This window comes from Haliotis rubra, unplaced genomic scaffold (assembly GCF_003918875.1).
Source record: "Haliotis rubra isolate DU_JTF1 unplaced genomic scaffold, ASM391887v1 Scf1544, whole genome shotgun sequence".
Lineage (NCBI taxonomy): Eukaryota > Metazoa > Mollusca > Gastropoda > Lepetellida > Haliotidae > Haliotis > Haliotis rubra.
Genome location: NW_025765497.1, coordinates 48,780 through 69,393, shown reverse-complemented (window position 1 = coordinate 69,393; position 20,614 = coordinate 48,780). Strand labels below are relative to the sequence as shown.

General features: G+C 43.2%; 1 protein-coding gene and 1 pseudogene across 1 annotated transcript; both read right to left on the bottom strand.

Annotated features, from left to right (window-relative positions):
• Nucleotides 1-2,201: 2,201 nt before the first annotated feature.
• Nucleotides 2,202-10,986, bottom strand: LOC124270759 (annotated as a pseudogene).
• Nucleotides 10,987-15,767: 4,781 nt separating this feature from the next.
• On the bottom strand, nucleotides 15,768-20,363 carry LOC124270761 (tubulin beta-4B chain-like). Its single transcript, XM_046705799.1, has 3 exons — nucleotides 20,244-20,363; nucleotides 19,523-19,631; nucleotides 15,768-17,146 (listed from the first exon to the last, which is right to left on the bottom strand). The coding sequence occupies exons 1-3, from the start codon at nucleotides 20,298-20,300 to the stop codon at nucleotides 15,972-15,974; spliced, it is 1,341 nt and encodes a 446-aa protein (XP_046561755.1). The 5' UTR covers nucleotides 20,301-20,363; the 3' UTR covers nucleotides 15,768-15,971.
• Nucleotides 20,364-20,614: the final 251 nt, after the last annotated feature.

Genomic DNA, 20,614 nt, shown 5'->3' with positions numbered 1-20,614 from the left:
GAACGGGTCGCTAGGTTCCAGTCGCAACAATATGACAAGAATATTGTGTATGGTTATAGAACGGGTCGCTAGGTTCCAGTCGCAACAATATGACAAGAATATTGTGTATGGTTATAGAACGGGTCGCTAGGTTCCAGTCGCAACAATATGACAAGAATATTGTGTATGGTTATAGAACGGGTCGCTAGGTTCCAGTCGCAACAATATGACAAGAATATTGTGTATGGTTATAGAACGGGTCGCTAGGTTCCAGTCGCAACAATATGACAAGAATATTGTGTATGGTTATAGAACGGGTCGCTAGGTTCCAGTCGCAACAATATGACAAGAATATTGTGTATGGTTATAGAACTGGTCGCTAGGTTCCAGTCGCAACAATATGACAAGAATATTGTGTATGGTTATAGAACGGGTTCCCGAGTCGCAACAATATGACAAGGTTTGTGTAGGTTTAGAGGCTCGCGTCAATATGACAAGCATATTGTGTATGGTTATAGAACGGGTTGCTAGGTTCCAGCCAATATGACAACAATATGCCAAGAATATTGTGTATGGTTATAGAACGGTCAAGAATATGCCAAATGATTGTGTATGGTTTAGTCGCAACAATATGACAAGAATATTGTGTATGGTTTAGTCGCAACAATATGACAAGAATATTGTGTATGGTTATAGAACGGGTCGCTAGGTTCTAGTCGCAACAATATGACAAGAATATTGTGTATGGTTATAGAACGGGTCGCTAGGTTCCAGTCTCAACAATATGCAAGAATAATATGACAAGAATATTGTGTATGGTTTATAGAACGGGTCGCTAGGTTCCAATATGAGTCGCGTCAAATATGACAAGAATATTGTGTATGGTTTAGTCACAACAATATGACAAGAATATTGTGTATGGTTATAGAACGGGTCGCTAGGTTCCAGTCGCAACAATATGACAAGAATATTGTGTATGGTTATAGAACGGGTCGCTAGGTTCCAGCCGCAACAATATGACAAGAATATTGTGTATGGTTTAGTCGCAACAATATGACATGAATATTGTGTGTGGTTTAGTCGCAACAATATGACAAGAATATTGTGTATGGTTATAGAACGGGTCGCTAGGTTCCAGTCGCAACAATATGACAAGAATATTGTGTATGGTTATAGAACGGGTCGCTAGGTTCCAGTCGCAACAATATGACAAGAATATTGTGTATGGTTATAGAACGGGTCGCTAGGTTCCAGTCGCAACAATATGACAAGAATATTGTGTATGGTTTAGTCGCAACAATATGACAAGAATATTGTGTATGGTTATAGAACGGGTCGCTAGGTTCCAGCCGCAACAATATGACAAGAATATTGTGTATGGTTTAGTCGCAACAATATGACAAGAATATTGTGTATGGTTATAGAACTGGTGGCTAGGTTCCAGTCGCAACAATATGACAAGAATATTGTGTATGGTTATAGAACGGGTCGCTAGGTTCCAGTCGCAACAATATGACAAGAATATTGTGTATGGTTTAGTCGCAACAATATGACAAGAATATTGTGTATGGTTATAGAACGGGTCGCTAGGTTCCAGTCGCAACAATATGACAAGAATATTGTGTATGGTTTAGTCGCAACAATATGACAAGAATATTGTGTATGGTTATAGAACGGGTCGCTAGGTTCCAGTCGCAACAATATGACAAGAATATTGTGTATGGTTATAGAACGGGTCGCTAGGTTCCAGTCGCAACAATATGACAAGAATATTGTGTATGGTTATAGAACGGGTCGCTAGGTTCCAGTCGCAACAATATGACAAGAATATTGTGTATGGTGTATGGAACTATAGAACGGGTCGCTAGGTTCCAGTCTCAACAATATGACAAGAATATATGGTTTAGTCGTATGACAAGAATATTATATAGAACGGGTCGCTAGGTTCCAGCCAACAATATGACAAGAATATTGTGTATGGTTATAGAACGGGTGCTATGACAAAGAATTTGTAGACAAGAATATTGTGTATGGTTATAGAACGGGTGGCTAGGTTCCAGTCTCAACAATATGACAAGAATATTGAGTATGGTTTAGTCGCAACAATATGACAAGAATATTGTGTATGGTTATAGAACGGGTGGCTAGGTTCCAGTCTCAACAATATGACAAGAATATTATCCATCATTCCAGAGCAATCAACTACATTAGATGCGCACTACCTTCAAAGCAAACTTTATTTCCGACTTACTTATGGAATCACTGATGGGTACACGTTCTGGAGGATTAAGTATGAACATATCAAACGTAACAAAGCATGTACTACGCTGGCAGTTTTGGTTATCAACAAGATTCAGAATGCAGTCTGGAAAATCTACTTTTGAAGGAACATTTTTTTGTTCAAGGTCTGTGAAGTCACACGGGAAGCTTAAGCTGCCTCCTCTTCACCTTCTTCCTCGTCAAACTCTCCCTCTTCCTCGGCGGTGGCGTCCTGGTACTGCTGGTACTCAGACACCAAGTCGTTCATGTTGGACTCGGCCTCAGTGAACTCCATCTCATCCATGCCCTCGCCAGTGTACCAATGGAGGAAAGCCTTTCTCCTGAACATGGCTGTGAACTGCTCGGAGATGCGCTTGAACAGCTCCTGGATGGCAGTGCTGTTGCCGATGAAGGTAGCCGACATCTTGAGGCCACGTGGTGGGATGTCACAGACGGCGGTCTTGACGTTGTTGGGGATCCATTCAACGAAGTAGCTGCTGTTCTTGTTCTGGACGTTGAGCATCTGTTCATCGACCTCCTTCATGGACATGCGGCCTCGGAACATGGCGGCTACTGTCAGGTAACGGCCGTGACGGGGATCACAGGCAGCCATCATGTTCTTGGCATCGAACATCTGCTGGGTGAGCTCGGGCACAGTGAGTGCACGGTACTGCTGGCTTCCTCTGGAGGTGAGGGGAGCAAAGCCGGGCATGAAGAAGTGAAGACGGGGAAAGGGAACCATATTGACAGCCAGTTTACGGAGATCGGCGTTCAACTGACCAGGGAACCTCAGACAAGTGGTCACTCCGGACATTGTGGCTGACACAAGATGGTTGAGGTCACCGTATGTGGGTGTGGTCAGTTTCAGTGTTCTGAAGCAGATGTCGTACAGAGCTTCGTTGTCGATACAGTATGTCTCGTCTGTGTTCTCAACCAACTGATGGACTGACAGAGTGGCGTTGTAGGGCTCGACGACTGTGTCGGACACCTTTGGTGATGGCACAACGGAGAAAGTGTTCATGATTCTGTCTGGGTACTCCTCCTGATCTTACTGATGAGGAGGGTGCCCATGCCTGACCCGGTGCCGCCACCCAGAGAGTGGGTCAGCTGGAAGCCCTGAAGACAGTCACAGCTCTCGGCCTCTTTGCGAACAACATCCAACACGGAGTCCACCAGCTCAGCACCTTCTGTGTAGTGACCCTTGGCCCAGTTGTTGCCAGCACCGCTCTGACCGAACACGAAGTTATCTGGACGGAAGATTTGTCCGAAAGGACCAGATCGGACAGAGTCCATGGTGCCGGGCTCCAGGTCGACCAAGACAGCACGGGGGACATATTTGCCTCCTGGAACAACAAACATATGAAGATTTAAGGTAAATAGGACCAGTGTCTAGTGATGTTAATTTTGTTTTCTACACAATATTAAGATATCCTGAGGGGCGGCGGGTAGCCTAGTTGTTAAAGCGTTCGCTCGACACGCCGAAGACACCCCACACGGGTACAATGTGTGAAAAACATTCCTGGTGTCCCCCGCCTCGATGTTGCTGGAATATTGCTAAAAGCGGCGTAAAACTAAACTCACTCACTAAGATGCCCGTCGAATATATAAGGCAGCTGTGGTTGGCTAGGATAATACCATTTCCCCACCAATTGAGAGAGAATATCTCATATGATGTATGCCTTAACATGCGTATCTAAATGGATATACGATAAACACTACCAAAAGTCCAAGAAATGACAATATTATATTCACATGCAAAAATGGATTGCTCTTGTACACATATTACTCATGTCATAAATCAGGACCCAAGGTTCATACTATTACCCTCATACTAATACCCCTCAACACTCGTCGGTCACTGATACGGAAACAATTCTATCAGTAATGAGAATTAAATATTAAACAAATTTAGAATACCTAGTGCGCTTAATTAACCCAATCACACCCCCTTTCAATCTACGTGCACGGAAGATGAAGGTGAGCTCATGTTTAAACCATATATAAACCAGCCCTCTCAACAAAGAAAGTGTTTAAGTACTGTTGAGTTTATGAAATGCCTGGCTTGTTTATGGTGACTCAAGACGTCTATGATTGACGTGGTGCCAATCCGTTTTGATCAATCGGAACTCTCAATCAGTACCCCCATATCTCGAGTGTTCCAGCGTTACCGGTATGTATTTGCCAATCCTTTGTTACCTAACAACGTAATACCCACAAGCGATAAGCCATCGATTGCAGTTTACAAAGACTGGGTCTGCGTTGCTAAGGGGTGCCGCAGCAGAGGGCGCCTCGTATAGTATTAGTAACGTACGCGTGACACGTATAATCCAGCTGATACCCAGTCAGGTTGTTCCCTTACCATTAAGCTGATAAGAGATAGGGTTACTCAAAGATACGAATCCATGTATAAATGACTCGCTTGTCGTACATGGTTCGAACATAGACATTCACACTGACGTTTCAAACGTATGTGGCATTTGTTGGAGCTGCTTTAGAGACTGGGGGGTATGCGGGTTCGCTTTTGGGTTTCCAGTATGGGCGATAGGGTCAACTGTTCTCTGATTACAGATACCAGTTTCCAGTCATACGCAGGGTACTGGTTGAGACATGGTGAGATTATCTCCTGTAACATATCAGGCTGTTATACCATGTCAGTTCTCCTGGATTTGCTGATACCATCTTGCCTGCACGCTAGCATATATCATAGACTTGTAACCAAGCTGGATTTTTCCTCGTAGACTATGTACTTAACATAACGGCGATTGAAAGTGGTAATAACCAAAATTAGTTTGATGATGATGATGATGATATTTTAAGCGCCAAATCCACATCCCAATGCTTCAAATTTCTACTTAACTATCGCGGTCAATGGATCAGTGTGCTCACGAGTGCGTGAGTGAGTTAATTTTACGCCGCTTTCAGCAATATTCCAGCAATACCACGGCGGAGGACACTAGAATGTTTTCATTCGAATCTCCATAGAGAGTATACACCTGTAGCTGCATGACAGAACGCTAATAGCTACATTACATTCTCCTCCTACCGGGTACCCATTTACTGATGGGTAAACAGAGGCACATTTCGAACAAAGTCACTTGCTCCAGGAGACATCACACTTACCACATTTGCTCTAGCGTGGGTAACAGGAAAGTCGTAAATTTTATTATGTGTCATTTCATCGCATGTTGAGACAAATTGGTACGTTTTGTTTTATTGATGTCGTAAATACTATTTTCCTGTCCTCACCTGTAGCTTCATTGTAGTAGACGTTGATTCTCTCCAACTGGAGGTCAGAGTCACCGTGGTAGGTGCCGGTGGGGTCGATGCCGTGCTCGTCAGAGATCACCTCCCAGAACTGCAGACGAGATAGGAAAAGATTTATGATATCGTTAAATAAGATCTATTTGAAGGGTCTATGTTTATAGTCCTTACGGGGGGTTATTAATGCGCGTAGCTCAGACGATCCTGCGAGTGCCATATCTTTCATGTTGAAAGAGTGTGCGTATCCTTCTTATATGACGAGTCCTTGCACAAAAGCCCTTGAGATTTGCTGTGTATAGGTTGTATAACTTAGGGTCTCTGTCGCTTTCGTAAATCTTACTTGACTTTAATGTCGAAAGAGATATAACGTACAGGTGAATTTAACATGTGCGTTATTTTACTACCTATTAGAGATGGGGATGAGGTGGAGTGAGTGAGTGAGTTTAGTTTTACGCCACACTCAGCAATATTCCAGCTATATGGCGGTGATCTGTAAATAATCGAGTCTGGACCAGACAATCCAGTGATCAACAGCATGAACATCGATCTGCGCAACTGGGAACCGATGACATGTGTCAACCCAGTCAGCGAGCCTGACAACCCGATCCCGTTAGTCGCCTCTAAAGACAAGCATGGGTTACTGAAGATCAATATTCTAACCCGGACCTTCACGGGTAGGTTGAGGTGGAGATTGCTACCCTAAGGGATCAAGAAGTAGTTGAGTGAATGAGTTAAACAGCGCCCCAAGTAGTAGTTGAGAATAACGATGACTTAATAAATTTAAGAAACAATATATTATATGTGATCGTCCACTTTCTATGGCATATGGCGATTTATGTCGCCACGAGGAAGGTGCTAGCTGTAACAGTAGCATTTTCAACCTCAGCGCCCAAGTTCCTGATTATTGAAATCAAGAACAAATCAACTGAGAGAAAGAAGGTCCCTTCGAAACGATGACAACACTGAGTCATATTCATTTTGAAGATACTGAAAAAGCGTTGTACCTTTGTTAACGTCTCAAGCTTTATCGGTGTTATTGACTACAAGAAGTTCACTGTCTTAAAATTTGGCAACATCTTGCACGTGTGGTAAAAAAAATTTTTGAAAGAAATTGCCGTGTCTGATTGTTCTGGACTTAATGATGACCTTAACAGTGTGTCAAGTAAACTACAAGTAGGAATAGAAATACAAGAAACTATAAGAAAAAGAAGCCCACCTTGGCGCCGAACTACATGTGGCCTTAACAGGTGTCAATAAAACAAGTACAAGAAACTATAAGAAAAAGAAGCCAGGCGCCGGTCTGGTTGCAGCACTGGCCTTACACCTTGGCGCTACAAGATAGGAATATAAATACAAGAAACTATAAGGTTGCCGCACTGGCCAGCCTTGGTGTCATGTAAGAATAAAAATACAAGAAACTATAAGACGATTTCCGCACTGGCCATGTGGACGATTTCCCTCATGGTTGTTGTTGGGTGGGGGTAAATTACCTGTGAATGTAGTTTGCGTGACGCTCACAACTGAGTCCGTGAGGAAGAACGCCGACACGGGGGTTTATATACTGCCAGGCGAGGTTGGTCGTAGCTCTTGGCAACACACAAACATTGACGCCATTTCAACGTGAAAGAGATCGAAAAGAGATTAGATTCAATCAGCATTTTCTTTAATCCCCACCTCCGTAGATTTGATTAATCCGCTGGTATTATTATACAAGAAGTTCACGTGACTACTACTTGATTATCGTGTATTGTGTTCCTTGTTGGTCTCATGGGTAGTCGACCCGGCTGCCTGGTGATTTTGGTCGTATTGTGTGCATTTAAAATTAATTGCTTTAAAAAGGCTAATGGCTGCTTGTGCTATGAATACACAATTCCATTTAGAATGTGGTCAAATGTAACATATGTTATATTTGAGATTACACTTTCCTAGTAAAGTGCAGATTCTAGTACTTTTCAGGGATGGGACTCAAGCCAACAAAAGTACTAGAATCTGTACTTTACTAAGAAAGTGTAATCTCAAATATAACATATGTTAAGGTTGTAAGTGATGTTTTAATGCCAAAAACGCAGTATTCCAGCTATATGAAGAAGGCCAGTAGTGAGTGAGTGAGTGAATATAGCTTTACGCCGCTTTTAGCAATATTCCAGAAATGGGCATCACACATTGTACCCATGTGGAGACTCGTACCCTGGTCGTCGGTGTGACGAGCAAATTCTTTAACCACCCTATCACCCTGCGAGGCCAGTAAATAATGCTTTCTGGACCAAACAATCCAGTGATTGGTGTAAGTTAGGTATGGAAGCATCATAGGTCTTGAGATCTTATTTCTTCGTTCATTACAGGGTTAGTGTGGCTGAGGAAGGAGTTACAAATAAAACAGGCATGGGGATGTGTGTGTGTGTGTTCAACTGTGATTCATAACATCATCATTCATAACATCATCATTCATAACATCATTATTGCCCTCTAAAGTCTAAAAATATTGCATTTTCAAGAATCTTTTGAAGACCTTGTTTAGAATATGTATGTTTTCTCGGTGATATAATCATTAGTTTACAGATTTACCTTTACAATTCGATCACGCCGAAGACCCGGGTTTGATTCCCCACATGGGTACAATATGTGAAGCCCTGGTGTCCCTCGCCGTGATATTGCTGGAATATTTCTAAGAGCGGCGTAAAACTAAGTTCACTCACTCACTCTTTACAATTCGTAACAGGAAACCTCGTTAATACGGACAGTACCCTACTCACTGAAACCGTCCTGTCTAAAACATTTTGGAATTAACAAATAATTGCTAAGCCCTAATGTACCATTATCTACATTGAAAGAACGATCTTTCAGAGCATGAATTTGTAAAATAACAGAATAATAAATATACTTTGATATCAACTTAATCAATCAGTCTCGTATGCAATGTGTGGCATTGCCACACTCAAACACACGATAGGTTAGTGTAACTATTTACGTTGTGGTGGTTGTGAGACTGCGCCCTGTATGTAGGTATAGCAAATGTACTGGACTGTACGGGTCCAACACACTGCCGTGTTTACCTAACTACACAGTATCACGGTAGTTATCGCTGTTTGGATTGGTTTAGTCACAGACGGGTGGTCTGTCTACACACGCTTTCGTTTAGTTTAAAATATTGCAGACAGATTTGTTTATTTTAGACTCACCTCACAAAAATATTTACATATACGCATAGAAAAGTATACATGTGAGTCAGTCGTTAAGGGTTACGAGATATCAATGTATTGACAGTATAAATGTATTATAGTAATGTAAAAGAAGTAAATAAAATGTAATAATATCATTAGCCAAGTGAAATATCTCTTCCTCGTTAATGATTAAAGGGCAGGTTTGGGCTGCAAAAAATCCATTACATTTAAAAAGTAAAATGCGTTTTTCAATATCACAGAACAAAAGTTTGGATATCTAAAACTGGCCTTTTATACAAACTTATACGCGAATCATGATACAAAGAGAAATGCAGCAAAATTGTCGTTCATCCGCAATACCTTTATTACACTGAAAACACACTCTAATAGTTACATTCATATTCGCATAGCCTGTTTCCTTTTTATAAGAGAACCAGCACTGCCCTAAATCTGGAGAAGGTAGAGCGGTAAGAACGAGGCACATGCATAGTCACATAACATTCACACCCGTACACCTCTTTCAACATCCGGTATGTACATAATCTATTACCACACGTTCTTCCGTCAGACTTGAATTACAGTTTATTCCAGTCTGACACATTTCAGTGAGAAACATTCATTGAGACACATTCCAGTCAGACACATTCCAATGAGACACATTTCATTAAGACACATTCCAATGAGACACATTCCAACGAGAAACATTTCAATGAGACACATTCCAGTCAGACACATTCCAATGAGATACATTCCAGTGAGAAACATTCCAATGAGAAACATTCCAATGAGACACATTCCAGTGAGAAACATTCCAATGAGACACATTTCAGTGAGATACATTCCAATGAGACACATTTCAGTGAGAAACATTCCAATGAGACACATTCCAATGAGATACATTCCAGTGAGAAACATTCCAATGAGAAACATTCCAATGAGACACATTCCAGTGAGAAACATTCCAATGAGACACATTTCAGCGAGGTACATTCCAATGCCAGTGAGCTACATTCCAATAAGACACATTTCAATGAGACACATTCTCGTGAGCTACATTCTAATGAGACATTCCAGTGACATTCCAGTGAGCTACATTCGAATGAAACGCATTCCAGTTAGCTACATTCCAATGAGACACATTCCAGTGAGACTACATTTCAATGAGACACATTCCAGTGAGCTACATTCTATTGAGACACATTCCAGTGAGATTTCACGCTTGTATTATTCTGATTCCAGTCAGCTACATTCCAATGAGACACATTCCAGTGAGCTACATTTCAATGAGACACATTCCAGTGAGACACATTCCAGTGAGCTACATTCCAATGAGACACATTTCAATGAGACACACTCCGATAAGATACATTTTAATGAGACACATTCCATTAACAGGAGTATTTGGAACATATTCACCCAACCTCCACAAAACCCACAACACGCTGATGAACGGCATTTTCAGCAGAAATGTCACGATGACTCCAGATAGATGTCCCATAACACAAGTCTGACCAAACCATCGTGTCATACATTTTAGATTAGTACTGGATTACCTAATACATACAGTTGAGAATACTTCAAGCTGTGTCAGCAGACTTTGCTGCTGCTTTTGTAATAGCATTGTAGTCAAAACGTTCTCTGAGAAGGAAGTTAAGATAACTATAAATGTCACCAATATATGAAACAGAGTTAAAATTGTACAATTTTGGATTTGTAAGTGCAATACGATCATCAGCATATGTTAAGGCTTTAATAGTAATATCTTCAACACAATGTCAGTTTCAAATAGGTTGTCAAGCAAGTCATTACTAAAAAGGTTAAACAGAATTGGCGAGAGTAAACATCCTTGCTTGAAACCCTGATTAACATTAAACCAGGGTGTTAGCATATCACTTATACGCACTCTGTATTTCACAGAGTCAAAAGTTGTTGTGACATGGCAGGTTCTTCAAAATCTGCAAGAAGCAAGACATATTATTAAGCTTCTTCTATTCGAAAAATGGCCAGCAATGTTCACTTTAAAAGGCCGAATAACCAGATAAAGTCAGAAAAACACCACTATTCAAGTTTGAATTTTCACGCCAAGGTGGAATATTGACAGGTGGAGAACTATTAATAATAGATATGCTTCAGTATGGTACATGGCAGCCTGACGTTGCTCGTCGGTCAAAGTTCATACAAACAGCATTTGGCACTTATGGCGACGTTTTCAGCAAATCAATCAAGTTATAGACATTCCCTTTAGTGGTTGGCCACTTATCATCGATGGATTCGAACCACGCACCTCAGACAGGTTCCAGCCAGCAATCCTTACAACCTGAACCATAATTGGCAAAAGAGGCGTATCTGTGAGAACAATTCCACGACGTCCATGCGTCTACGGCAGCCGTGCAAGACGCCCAGCCCAATGGCCAATTCCGACGCCAGAACATCGATGCGACGTTACCAGACAGACAGCACTTAGGATAGGCAGCAAGTGAGTGGGAAAATGCTCTCTTCTCAGATCAGCAGGCGCACAGGAAAAGGTAACATCAAGTCATGTGGTCTGGAAGGAGATCGTTTTCCAAAGTGGTTATCGGGGGTGGGGAAACATGTATAACGGTAGTGGTTGAGTGAAACTTGAACGCTGTGAGGTGACGAGACTTGATTTTGCAAAAGGAAGCTTTACCGTTGTTGCCATAGAACAGCACTTGATAGGCGTTTCAAGACAATGACGCCAGATTACACGTTGTTCCATTTAATCAGAACAACGTCAGTGTGTTACTATGGCCCACAAGATCCCCATCGAACATGCAATGAAGCGACTTTTACGACGTCATCCGAACCTTCCAACAAAGCTTCTGGCACTCTACTTCGGATGTCGAAGGATCCCAGGACTGGTCTCCATGAGGCGAAGGTGTCAGGCCTACATCAATGCAAAAGGTGTACACACTCGCTACTGACCATAAGAACCTACTTGTGAACCAACACCAATCGTGTTGTGCCTCATTTGCAAATACCGTGAGCTGTTCTTGTTGACTGTTGATCGCTACCATTCCTTGAAACATGTGTCTTTCCATTTATTAACATTTCAATGGTGATAGTGAAAAGTTCACATTGATTCGGTTTACTGTTTGTACGTCACTGTACATTTTGCCTTTGAGCATATAAGTACAATGATGTCCATACCATACCGGTTGCACTTTGACCAAATACAACCTCTGCATATTTCTGCGGGCAGCAGCGATACTGGGACAAATGGACAAAACTGGCTACAACGCTATCATCATTAATCTTCAACTAAAATGGCTAGCTCCAAAACCACCTTTCCTTTGCAAGTGTAGGTTGGAGCGAAGTTCAGGAGGGAGAGAGGGAGCTTCGATGCTGACCACAGATCAGAAAGAGCTGTAGAAAGTTCAGGTGACTGCTCTATAAAAAATGCATTATAATATTCTGGATGATCGAGAACTTTACACACGACACGTAGCAGATACAGCAGGTATCTCTCATTAGAGGAAGACAGTCTGAGGAATGTACTGGGCAAGGTTTCGGTCATGGTGGCTTCCAAGGCATCTGACTTCTGATGAGAAAGGCCCCAGGTTCATCATCTCTGACAGACTTTCGTTCTTCTTCGGCAGACCCAGGTAAGTTTGTTCCGCATATACATGGATGAGTCTTTCTTATCAGCAAGACTGAGGACTGACTGAGTTTGTTTTACCCGCTTTTAGCAATATTCACAACATCACGGAAATGGGCTTAACACATTGTAGTGGTGATTCCTACGTTAACCACTCACCCCAACTTTCAGCAAGAGACCAAACAACAATCAAAGCAGGAATCTAACGTCACCTCTCCTCCGAGGGCGGCGGGGTAGCCTGCTGGTTAAAGAGTTCGCTTGTCACGCTGAAGAACCGGGTTTGAGACCCCCACGTGGGTATGTGTGAGACCAGTATCTGCTGTCTCCCGCCGTGATATTGCTGGAATATTGCTAAAAGTGGTGTAAAACTAAAATCACTCATTCCTCCGCAAATAACGACTTCGGTTTTCTAGGATTTAACAGGAATACAACTGCTGGACTTCCTCTCGAAAGAAAGCCAGTACTTTACTGAATGTATGTCGTTTAAAATTTGCACATCACCCGTACTTGAACATCACCCGTACTTGCACATCACCCGTACTTGCACATCACCTGATGTTGCTGGCACCGTCAAATTATAATCTCTTCCCAGATGTGCCTCGTGGAACTGGATTGATTGAAGCGCTAAGACGCTGTAACTCATACACCTCGCCGTAGACGTGTAATGGTTGAAGCGTTCTCATTGCCTTGTGGAACTAGTGGTGTTCATTCACCTTCATACGTGACGAGGACATTAAGCCATTACAAACAGCTGCAGCTGTTGATGCTGTGGATGGACGTGTTTGATAAACAACTTGAAATTAGACCCCAAATTAAAATCGTTGCAACTAACTACCCGGCGACATGAAAACCAGTGATTCAAGATTCAGTTGGATCATGACTAACAAGACAAACACACAGGACGCAATACGCTTTAATGTTGATTACAAAGAACGTGAATCTCAAACCTCATCAATATTCATACAACATTTGCTGACACTCGATAAATACATGGATGTAGGGAAAGAGACGCTGGGCATTTACCAGTCCTCAGACTAGTATGGTTTTACACTGCTTTTTACAATATTCTAGCAATATCACGGCAGAGGACACCAGAAATGGGCTTCACACATTCTATCCATTTGGGGAATCGAAGCCGGCCTCCGGGGTGACGAGCGAACGCTTTAACCAGTAGACTACCCGCCGCCTCTTAAAAGATAACAGCACACATAGTATTGCTTCCATACGACGGTAGCCAGACAGAGAGAGAGAGAGAGAGAGAGAGAGAGAGAGAGAGAGAGAGAGAGAGAGAGAGAGAGAGAGAGAGAGAGTGAGTGTGTGTGTGTGTTGTGTATCTGTCAGTGTCTGTGTCTGTCTGTGCATGTTGTTGCTGGTGGTGTACACCTGTGTGTCTGTGGTTACAATGGTTGCTAGGGCGTCGTCGTAGGTCGACTACTGATCTCACTGATCATAACATTTGAACAGCAATGATGTAAACTGAGGGGCAAAAGAAACGTCCCCGATCATTTTTGTATCATAAAATGATACAAACACGTGCAATTCAATGTTGAAATGTTTGATATAATTTTTGAACATATTGTGCAGACTGTCATTACAGAACAATTGAAACAATTTGCTGTAAGTAGAGTTTTTGTGACGTTTTTCACAGGAGGTTCAAATGTCCGGTTTTCGATCATGACAACACATGCACATCAGTACTGACAGAGTGTCTTTGAGTGTCCAACTCCTCAGTAGCGAGTGTGTCCACCTCTTGCAGCGATACATGCTGCCACACGACGTCGTGCAGAGTGCACAAGACGTCTGATCACGTGATGTGGGATGCGACGCCATTCTTCCTGTAGAGCTTGAGCCAAAGCGTTTCTTGTCTGTGGGGATGTTGACGTTGCTTAACCTGACGGCCGAGATGATCCCATAGGTGCTCAATAGGTGATAAATCGGGGGATCTTGCTGGCCAAGGAATGACGTTTACGTTGTTGTTGTTCAGGAAGTTCTGGGTAACAACAGCAGTGTGGGGAGTAGCGTTATCCTGCTGAAACAACACGCCTCGATTCTGCTGGAGGAAGGGTAACACGACAGGTCGTAAAACAACATCAATGTATCGACGGGCATTCAGGTTTCCCTCTATCACCAACAAGTCAGTCTTCCTCTCGCCACAAATTCCCCCACACCATCACACACTACCGCCGCCAAACGTCTCAACTTCCTGAACGCAACAACGTGCTGTGCGTTCGTTCCGACGTCTGTAGACTCGTACCCGACCATCAGCTTTGTTCAACTGGAAGCGGCTCTCGTCACTGAAGAGTACCCGGCGCCAGTTCCGCGGCTGCCACTGCCGAACTCTACGTGCCCAAGCCAATCGACGCCGTCGATGTTCACGCGTTAACGTCACGCCCCGGAATGGTCTGTAGGCTCTGATACCGAATCGGCGGAGTCGTCTGGATATGGTCCTTCTACTGACTGGATGGGTAAGGCTGGTTGTTGCTGATGACGTCACAGTCAGGAATCTGTTGCGCAAGTGAAGCACCCGTAAATGGCGGTCTTCCTGAGGGGTGGTTACGGGTGGTCTCCCTGTCCTAGGCCTGTCTGCAGTCCGACCTGTTGTTCTGAAGCGTGTCATCAGTCTGGTGATGGTTTTCTTGCTGCAACCCATGATGCTTGCAACGTGACTGTGAGAAGCACCCAGCTGCAACATCCCAATAGCTCGTTCTCTCTGTTCTGCCGTGAGTCGAGGCATGTTCTTTGTGTCCAACGTATTGAAGTGATGAATTCGAACAGTCGAGCATAATTTTTATACTGTACTTTCATACGGGTATGTTTCCACAAAAGCATGCAAAAAACGTGAATAAAAGCAATTTTCATGCTTACAAAAAACTCCACGTGGATTTCCTTTCTGTGAGACGTGGGGATGCGTTCGGGAGATGTGTTCCTAAATAAATTTCCGTCATAACGAAAACAGAAGAAATGTTTTTTACAATTTTACTTTGGGGACGTTTCTTTTGCCCCTCAGTTTAGCTTGACAATTCCGTAATACGGTCATAACATTCGCTCATTTCGTAGCAATGTCCTTGCCATCACTCGCATGTTTCCAACGCTTACAAATACGCCCCGAGGCAACACCAGCGTAAATGAAAGTGAGTGAGCATGGTTTTACGCCGCAATGATCAACACCACGACAAGGGATACCAGAAATGGCCTTGACCCAATCTGCTAATGCGGGGAATCAAACCCTGGTCTGGGGCGTAACTAACGGATGCGGTGGGTAGCCTAGCGGTTAAAGCGTGAGCTCGTCACATCCAAGACCCTGGTTCGAATCCCCACATGTGTACAATATGTAAAGCCCATTTCTGGTGTCCTCCGCCGTGATATGGCTGGAATATTGCTAAAAGCGGCGTAAAATCAAAACTCATTCACTCAATATACCTAACGACCATCGAACTAACCGACAGGCTATCGTCCCGTGTTAAGGAAAGCAAGTCATGAAGACATATATCTTAACTTCAAAGCAAACTTTATTTTCCACGTGATTCAGACATGTAAATGTATATGGAGGTTTGTAAACAACAAATAGATATAAACTATCAAAATTAACAAAGCATCAGGGTGATTGTGATATGAACAAATCTGACATCAAATTAGAAACACAAGTTGCTTGTGAAGGACTCTTTGGTCAAGGTCAGTGGCATGACATGACATGTTTACGCTGCCTCTTCTTCTCCCTCTTCCTCGCCAAACTCTCCCTCTTCCTCGGCGGTGGCGTCCTGATACTGCTGGTACTCAGACACTAAGTCGTTCATGTTGGACTCGGCCTCAGTGAACTCCATCTCGTCCATGCCCTCGCCAGTGTACCAATGGAGGAAAGCCTTTCTCCTGAACATGGCTGTGAACTGCTCGGAGATGCGCTTGAACAGCTCCTGGATGGCAGTGCTGTTGCCGATGAAGGTAGACGACATCTTGAGGCCACGTGGTGGGATGTCACAGACGGCGGTCTTGACGTTGTTGGGGATCCATTCAACGAAGTAGCTGCTGTTCTTGTTCTGGACGTTGAGCATCTGTTCATCGACCTCCTTCATGGACATGCGGCCTCGGAACATGGCGGCTACTGTCAGGTAACGGCCGTGACGGGGATCACAGGCAGCCATCATGTTCTTGGCATCGAACATCTGCTGGGTGAGCTCGGGCACAGTGAGTGCACGGTACTGCTGGCTTCCTCTGGAGGTGAGGGGAGCGAAGCCGGGCATGAAGAAGTGAAGACGGGGGAAGGGAACCATGTTGACAGCCAGTTTACGGAGATCGGCGTTCAACTGACCAGGGAACCTCAGACAAGTGGTCACTCCGGACATTGTGGCTGACACAAGATGGTTGAGGTCACCGTATGTGGGTGTGGTCAGTTTCAGTGTTCTGAAGCAGATGTCGTACAGAGCTTCGTTGTCGATACAGTATGTCTCGTCTGTGTTCTCAACCAACTGATGGACTGACAGAGTGGCGTTGTAGGGCTCGACGACTGTGTCGGACACCTTTGGTGATGGCACAACGGAGAAAGTGTTCATGATTCTGTCAGGGTACTCCTCTCTGATCTTGCTGATGAGGAGGGTTCCCATGCCTGACCCGGTGCCGCCACCCAGGGAGTGGGTCAGCTGGAAGCCCTGAAGACAGTCACAGCTCTCGGCCTCTTTGCGAACAACATCCAACACGGAGTCCACCAGCTCAGCACCTTCTGTGTAGTGACCCTTGGCCCAGTTGTTGCCAGCACCGCTCTGGCCGAACACAAAGTTGTCTGGACGGAAGATCTGCCCGAAGGGACCAGATCGGACAGAGTCCATAGTTCCTGGCTCCAGGTCGACCAAGACAGCACGGGGGACATATTTGCCTCCTGGAACAACAAAGATACATCGTGAAATAGCTTTTCCTTGTTATCCCAACAAATTTGAAACAGACGAATGTGAGATAAATGTGTGATAAAGTAATTTTCAAATTAAAACAAATGTTAATTAGTAAAAACATCAAGTGTGCAAGTTACGTTGTCTAACGCACTTTTACAGCATGTACGTAGCGCCGCGAGCAGGCAATGTACCTGGATATGAGCGCCATACAAGCGGACTATTACTATTACTATTACTAATTACTCCTGACTCCTGAGAGTTTCTAGGACTTCTGCCCTGCCCCAAAACGAAGCACATGTGATACATGTGGTCTCACCTTAGGCAAGTGAGTTTGTTCAAAATTGCCTCTGTACCCAAATGGGTACCCGGTCGGATAGGTCATGTGACTATTAACATGCTAGCGCCTCCCAGGGAGCTTGGGTTGTCCGGGGTAATAATAATTACGTTGTTTGGACGTTTCAAGCGTGCATTATGCGTGGAGAAATGCCCATGATAAATACCCCTCGTATCTATCAATCTGACACCATGTACCTTAGTGTTTGGGGATAAAGCCAACCTGGAGTATAGTGTTAAACTATACCGTGTAACGCTCTACAGCAGAACGCCATTACAATAGGCGGACACGCACACATAAACCTCTAACAAACTGCCCAATTATTGACAAGTACGCATGGATGGGCATACGTTGAACATTATGAGCTCGTTGTAACTGAGCCTTTTTTTTAAAAAAAAGACTCATCAGACCATACTGGAATACGGTAGTCTAATGTAACGACAATAGGTCACCCCTGTGTTTCCTCAGTACCATACATGCGTTTAATCACCTTTTTACTCGCTGTGTCTGTTTCAGGGACGTGGCTGAGCTAACGATTGTGAACCAAATAGCTTTACACAAAGGCATGACCATACAAGTTAAATGTTAATGTAGGTTTGTGTGGAGGCTTCATGTCATTGTGACGGGACCGGGGGAATGAATGCGCGGCATTTTTAACGTGCTGTCACTAATGCTACAACAAATGTCGACAGGTGTCAAGGTCCGAGGTGACGACTGAAATTCCATTAATTAAATACCTGTAGTGTGTTTAGCATTGCTAAATTATACACTCTTACCGTCTTCACAGGATGAATACTTTTGTCTGGTTGTTATCCTCATTAACATCAACATCAACATCAACATCGACATCAACATCAACATCAACATCAACATCAACATCAACATTCACATCGACATCGACATCAACATCAACATTCACATCGACATCGACATCAACATCAACATCAACATCAACATTCACATCGACATCGACATCAACATCAACATTCACATCGACATCAACATCAACATCAACATCAACATCAACATTCACATCAACATCAACATCAACATCAACATTCACATCAACATTAACATCAACACTCACATCAACATTAACATCAACATCAACATTCACATCAACATTAACATCAACATTCACATCAACATCAACATCAACATAACATCAACATTAACATCAACATCAACATTAACATTAACATTAACATAAAGTTAAGACATTTATTATCTGTATTTCCAAACCCACTGAAGGCAATGAGGGATGTGTTTTGCATTGAATCCGAGAAGGGACATTGTCGCGTTGTCGCGCTTTGGTTAATTTGCCTCATTTTGCTTGTATTTGAGAGGGCGACAACGCGACAATGCGACAATGTCCCTTCCAGGATTCCATAGTTTTGGGCATATAAGACTAACGCGTAGTCTCCGAATAGAAACAACTATATCCTTTTAAATTGAAAAGGAGCCCAGTAAGATGGGAGATTCAGAACCTGAGGGAATCTAGACTTGCTTGGGGTTTTAGCAATGCAGAAATGGAAAATAATGCTGTTCAGTGACTATGAGACAGACGTTTGTGTACCTATACTGGTCAAAACATGCTGGCGATTGAAATTCTTTCAGTCGTCTCCTATAACTGTATTCTATTTACCTGGGACGGTGCGGTAGCCTAGTGGTTAAAGTGTTCGCTCGTCACACCTAAGACCTGGGTTCGATTCTCCTGATGGGTACAATGTGTTAAGCCCATTTCTGGTGTCCCCCACCGTGATATTGCTTAAAGCGGTGTAAAACTAAACTCACTCACTCTCTAATTACCTAATAAGGTACAGATATATACAGTTTCCGTTCTGTTTTAATTATCACATTCTCGATACCCACAACACGCCAACGCCATCCCGTACCCCAGTCCACCCTTCTTGACGACAGCTTTCTCTGGATCTTTATTTCTTAACATTAACATCATTAATTGTATGAGCTGTACTTCCATCGCCGCTTTGTGTTTTATAGCTATATTATCTACTATATATTTTTGTCTCACCTGTAGCCTCGTTGTAGTAGACGTTGATTCTCTCCAACTGGAGGTCGGAGTCGCCGTGGTAGGTGCCGGTGGGGTCAATGCCGTGCTCGTCGGAGATCACCTCCCAGAACTGAAAAGGGGAGATGTGCCCATACGTTGTACAATTGAAAAAACAATACACACAAATATTGGCACATAAGATATTTTAGTTGTCTTTTAGAACGTGCCGTAAGTTGAGGATAAATAGCAATTCATATTTCATGCCGATCTTGAGTTTTAAAAAAATCATTTTTCATCATTTATGATGTAACATACTAATAAATGATTCGACAAAAATTTGTTTTAGTCATAATCATCGAAAATACCTATAAATTACACCTATATAGTTTGGCCTCCTAAATCAGGAGTTACCGATGAAATCTACCGAAATAAAAAATTTCCGACAGCGGGTTTACGAATAAATGGGAGCTTTTTGTACCTGTGTTAACATGACGAGCTTAAAAACATTCATGGGACAGAAATTGCCCAGTCTGATCGTTCTGGACTTACATGATGACCTCAACAGTTCGTCCAGACAAAAAACCAAGTAAGGAATAAAAATATAATAAAACAATTAGAGAAAGAAGCTCACCTTGGCGCCGATCTGATTGCACTACTGACCTTACATGATGGCCTTAACAGTGTGTCAAGTAAACTACAAGTAAGAATAAATATACAATGAAACAATAAGAGAAAAGCTCACCTTGGCGCCGATCTGGTTGCCGCACTGGCCAGCTTGGATGTGGACGATTTCCCTCATGGTTGTTGTTGGGTGGGTGTTGGGTGTTGTGTAGGATGTTCTCAAGGCAGAAAACACAGTGCGTGCTTCCCAGAAGGAACACCGGGTTTATATATGTGTCGTGGCCACCAACTCTAGTCTGTTAGTAGCAACGGTAAGATAAACAACACATTATGATTGGCTCGTCGGCGGTGATTGCCTCGCTTCACTGACTTATAATGAGGCATTAGTTACATGGCTTATTTTGTTCATGTACTAGGCTAATGAATCCGACACGGCGCCTGTCTCATGAACATGTCCTGGCGAATGACCATGTTATTTAATACAGAAACACA

Coding starts and splice junctions, on each gene's coding strand:
- LOC124270761 (XM_046705799.1), bottom strand. CDS start 20,300: ATGAGGGAAATCGTCCACATCCAAGCTGGCCAGTGCGGCAACCAGATC. Junction 19,632..20,243: donor GCAACCAGATCGGCGCCAAG/GTGAGCTTTTCT, acceptor TCCCCTTTTCAG/TTCTGGGAGGTGATCTCCGA. Junction 17,147..19,522: donor CTACTACAACGAGGCTACAG/GTGAGACAAAAA, acceptor TTGTTGTTCCAG/GAGGCAAATATGTCCCCCGT.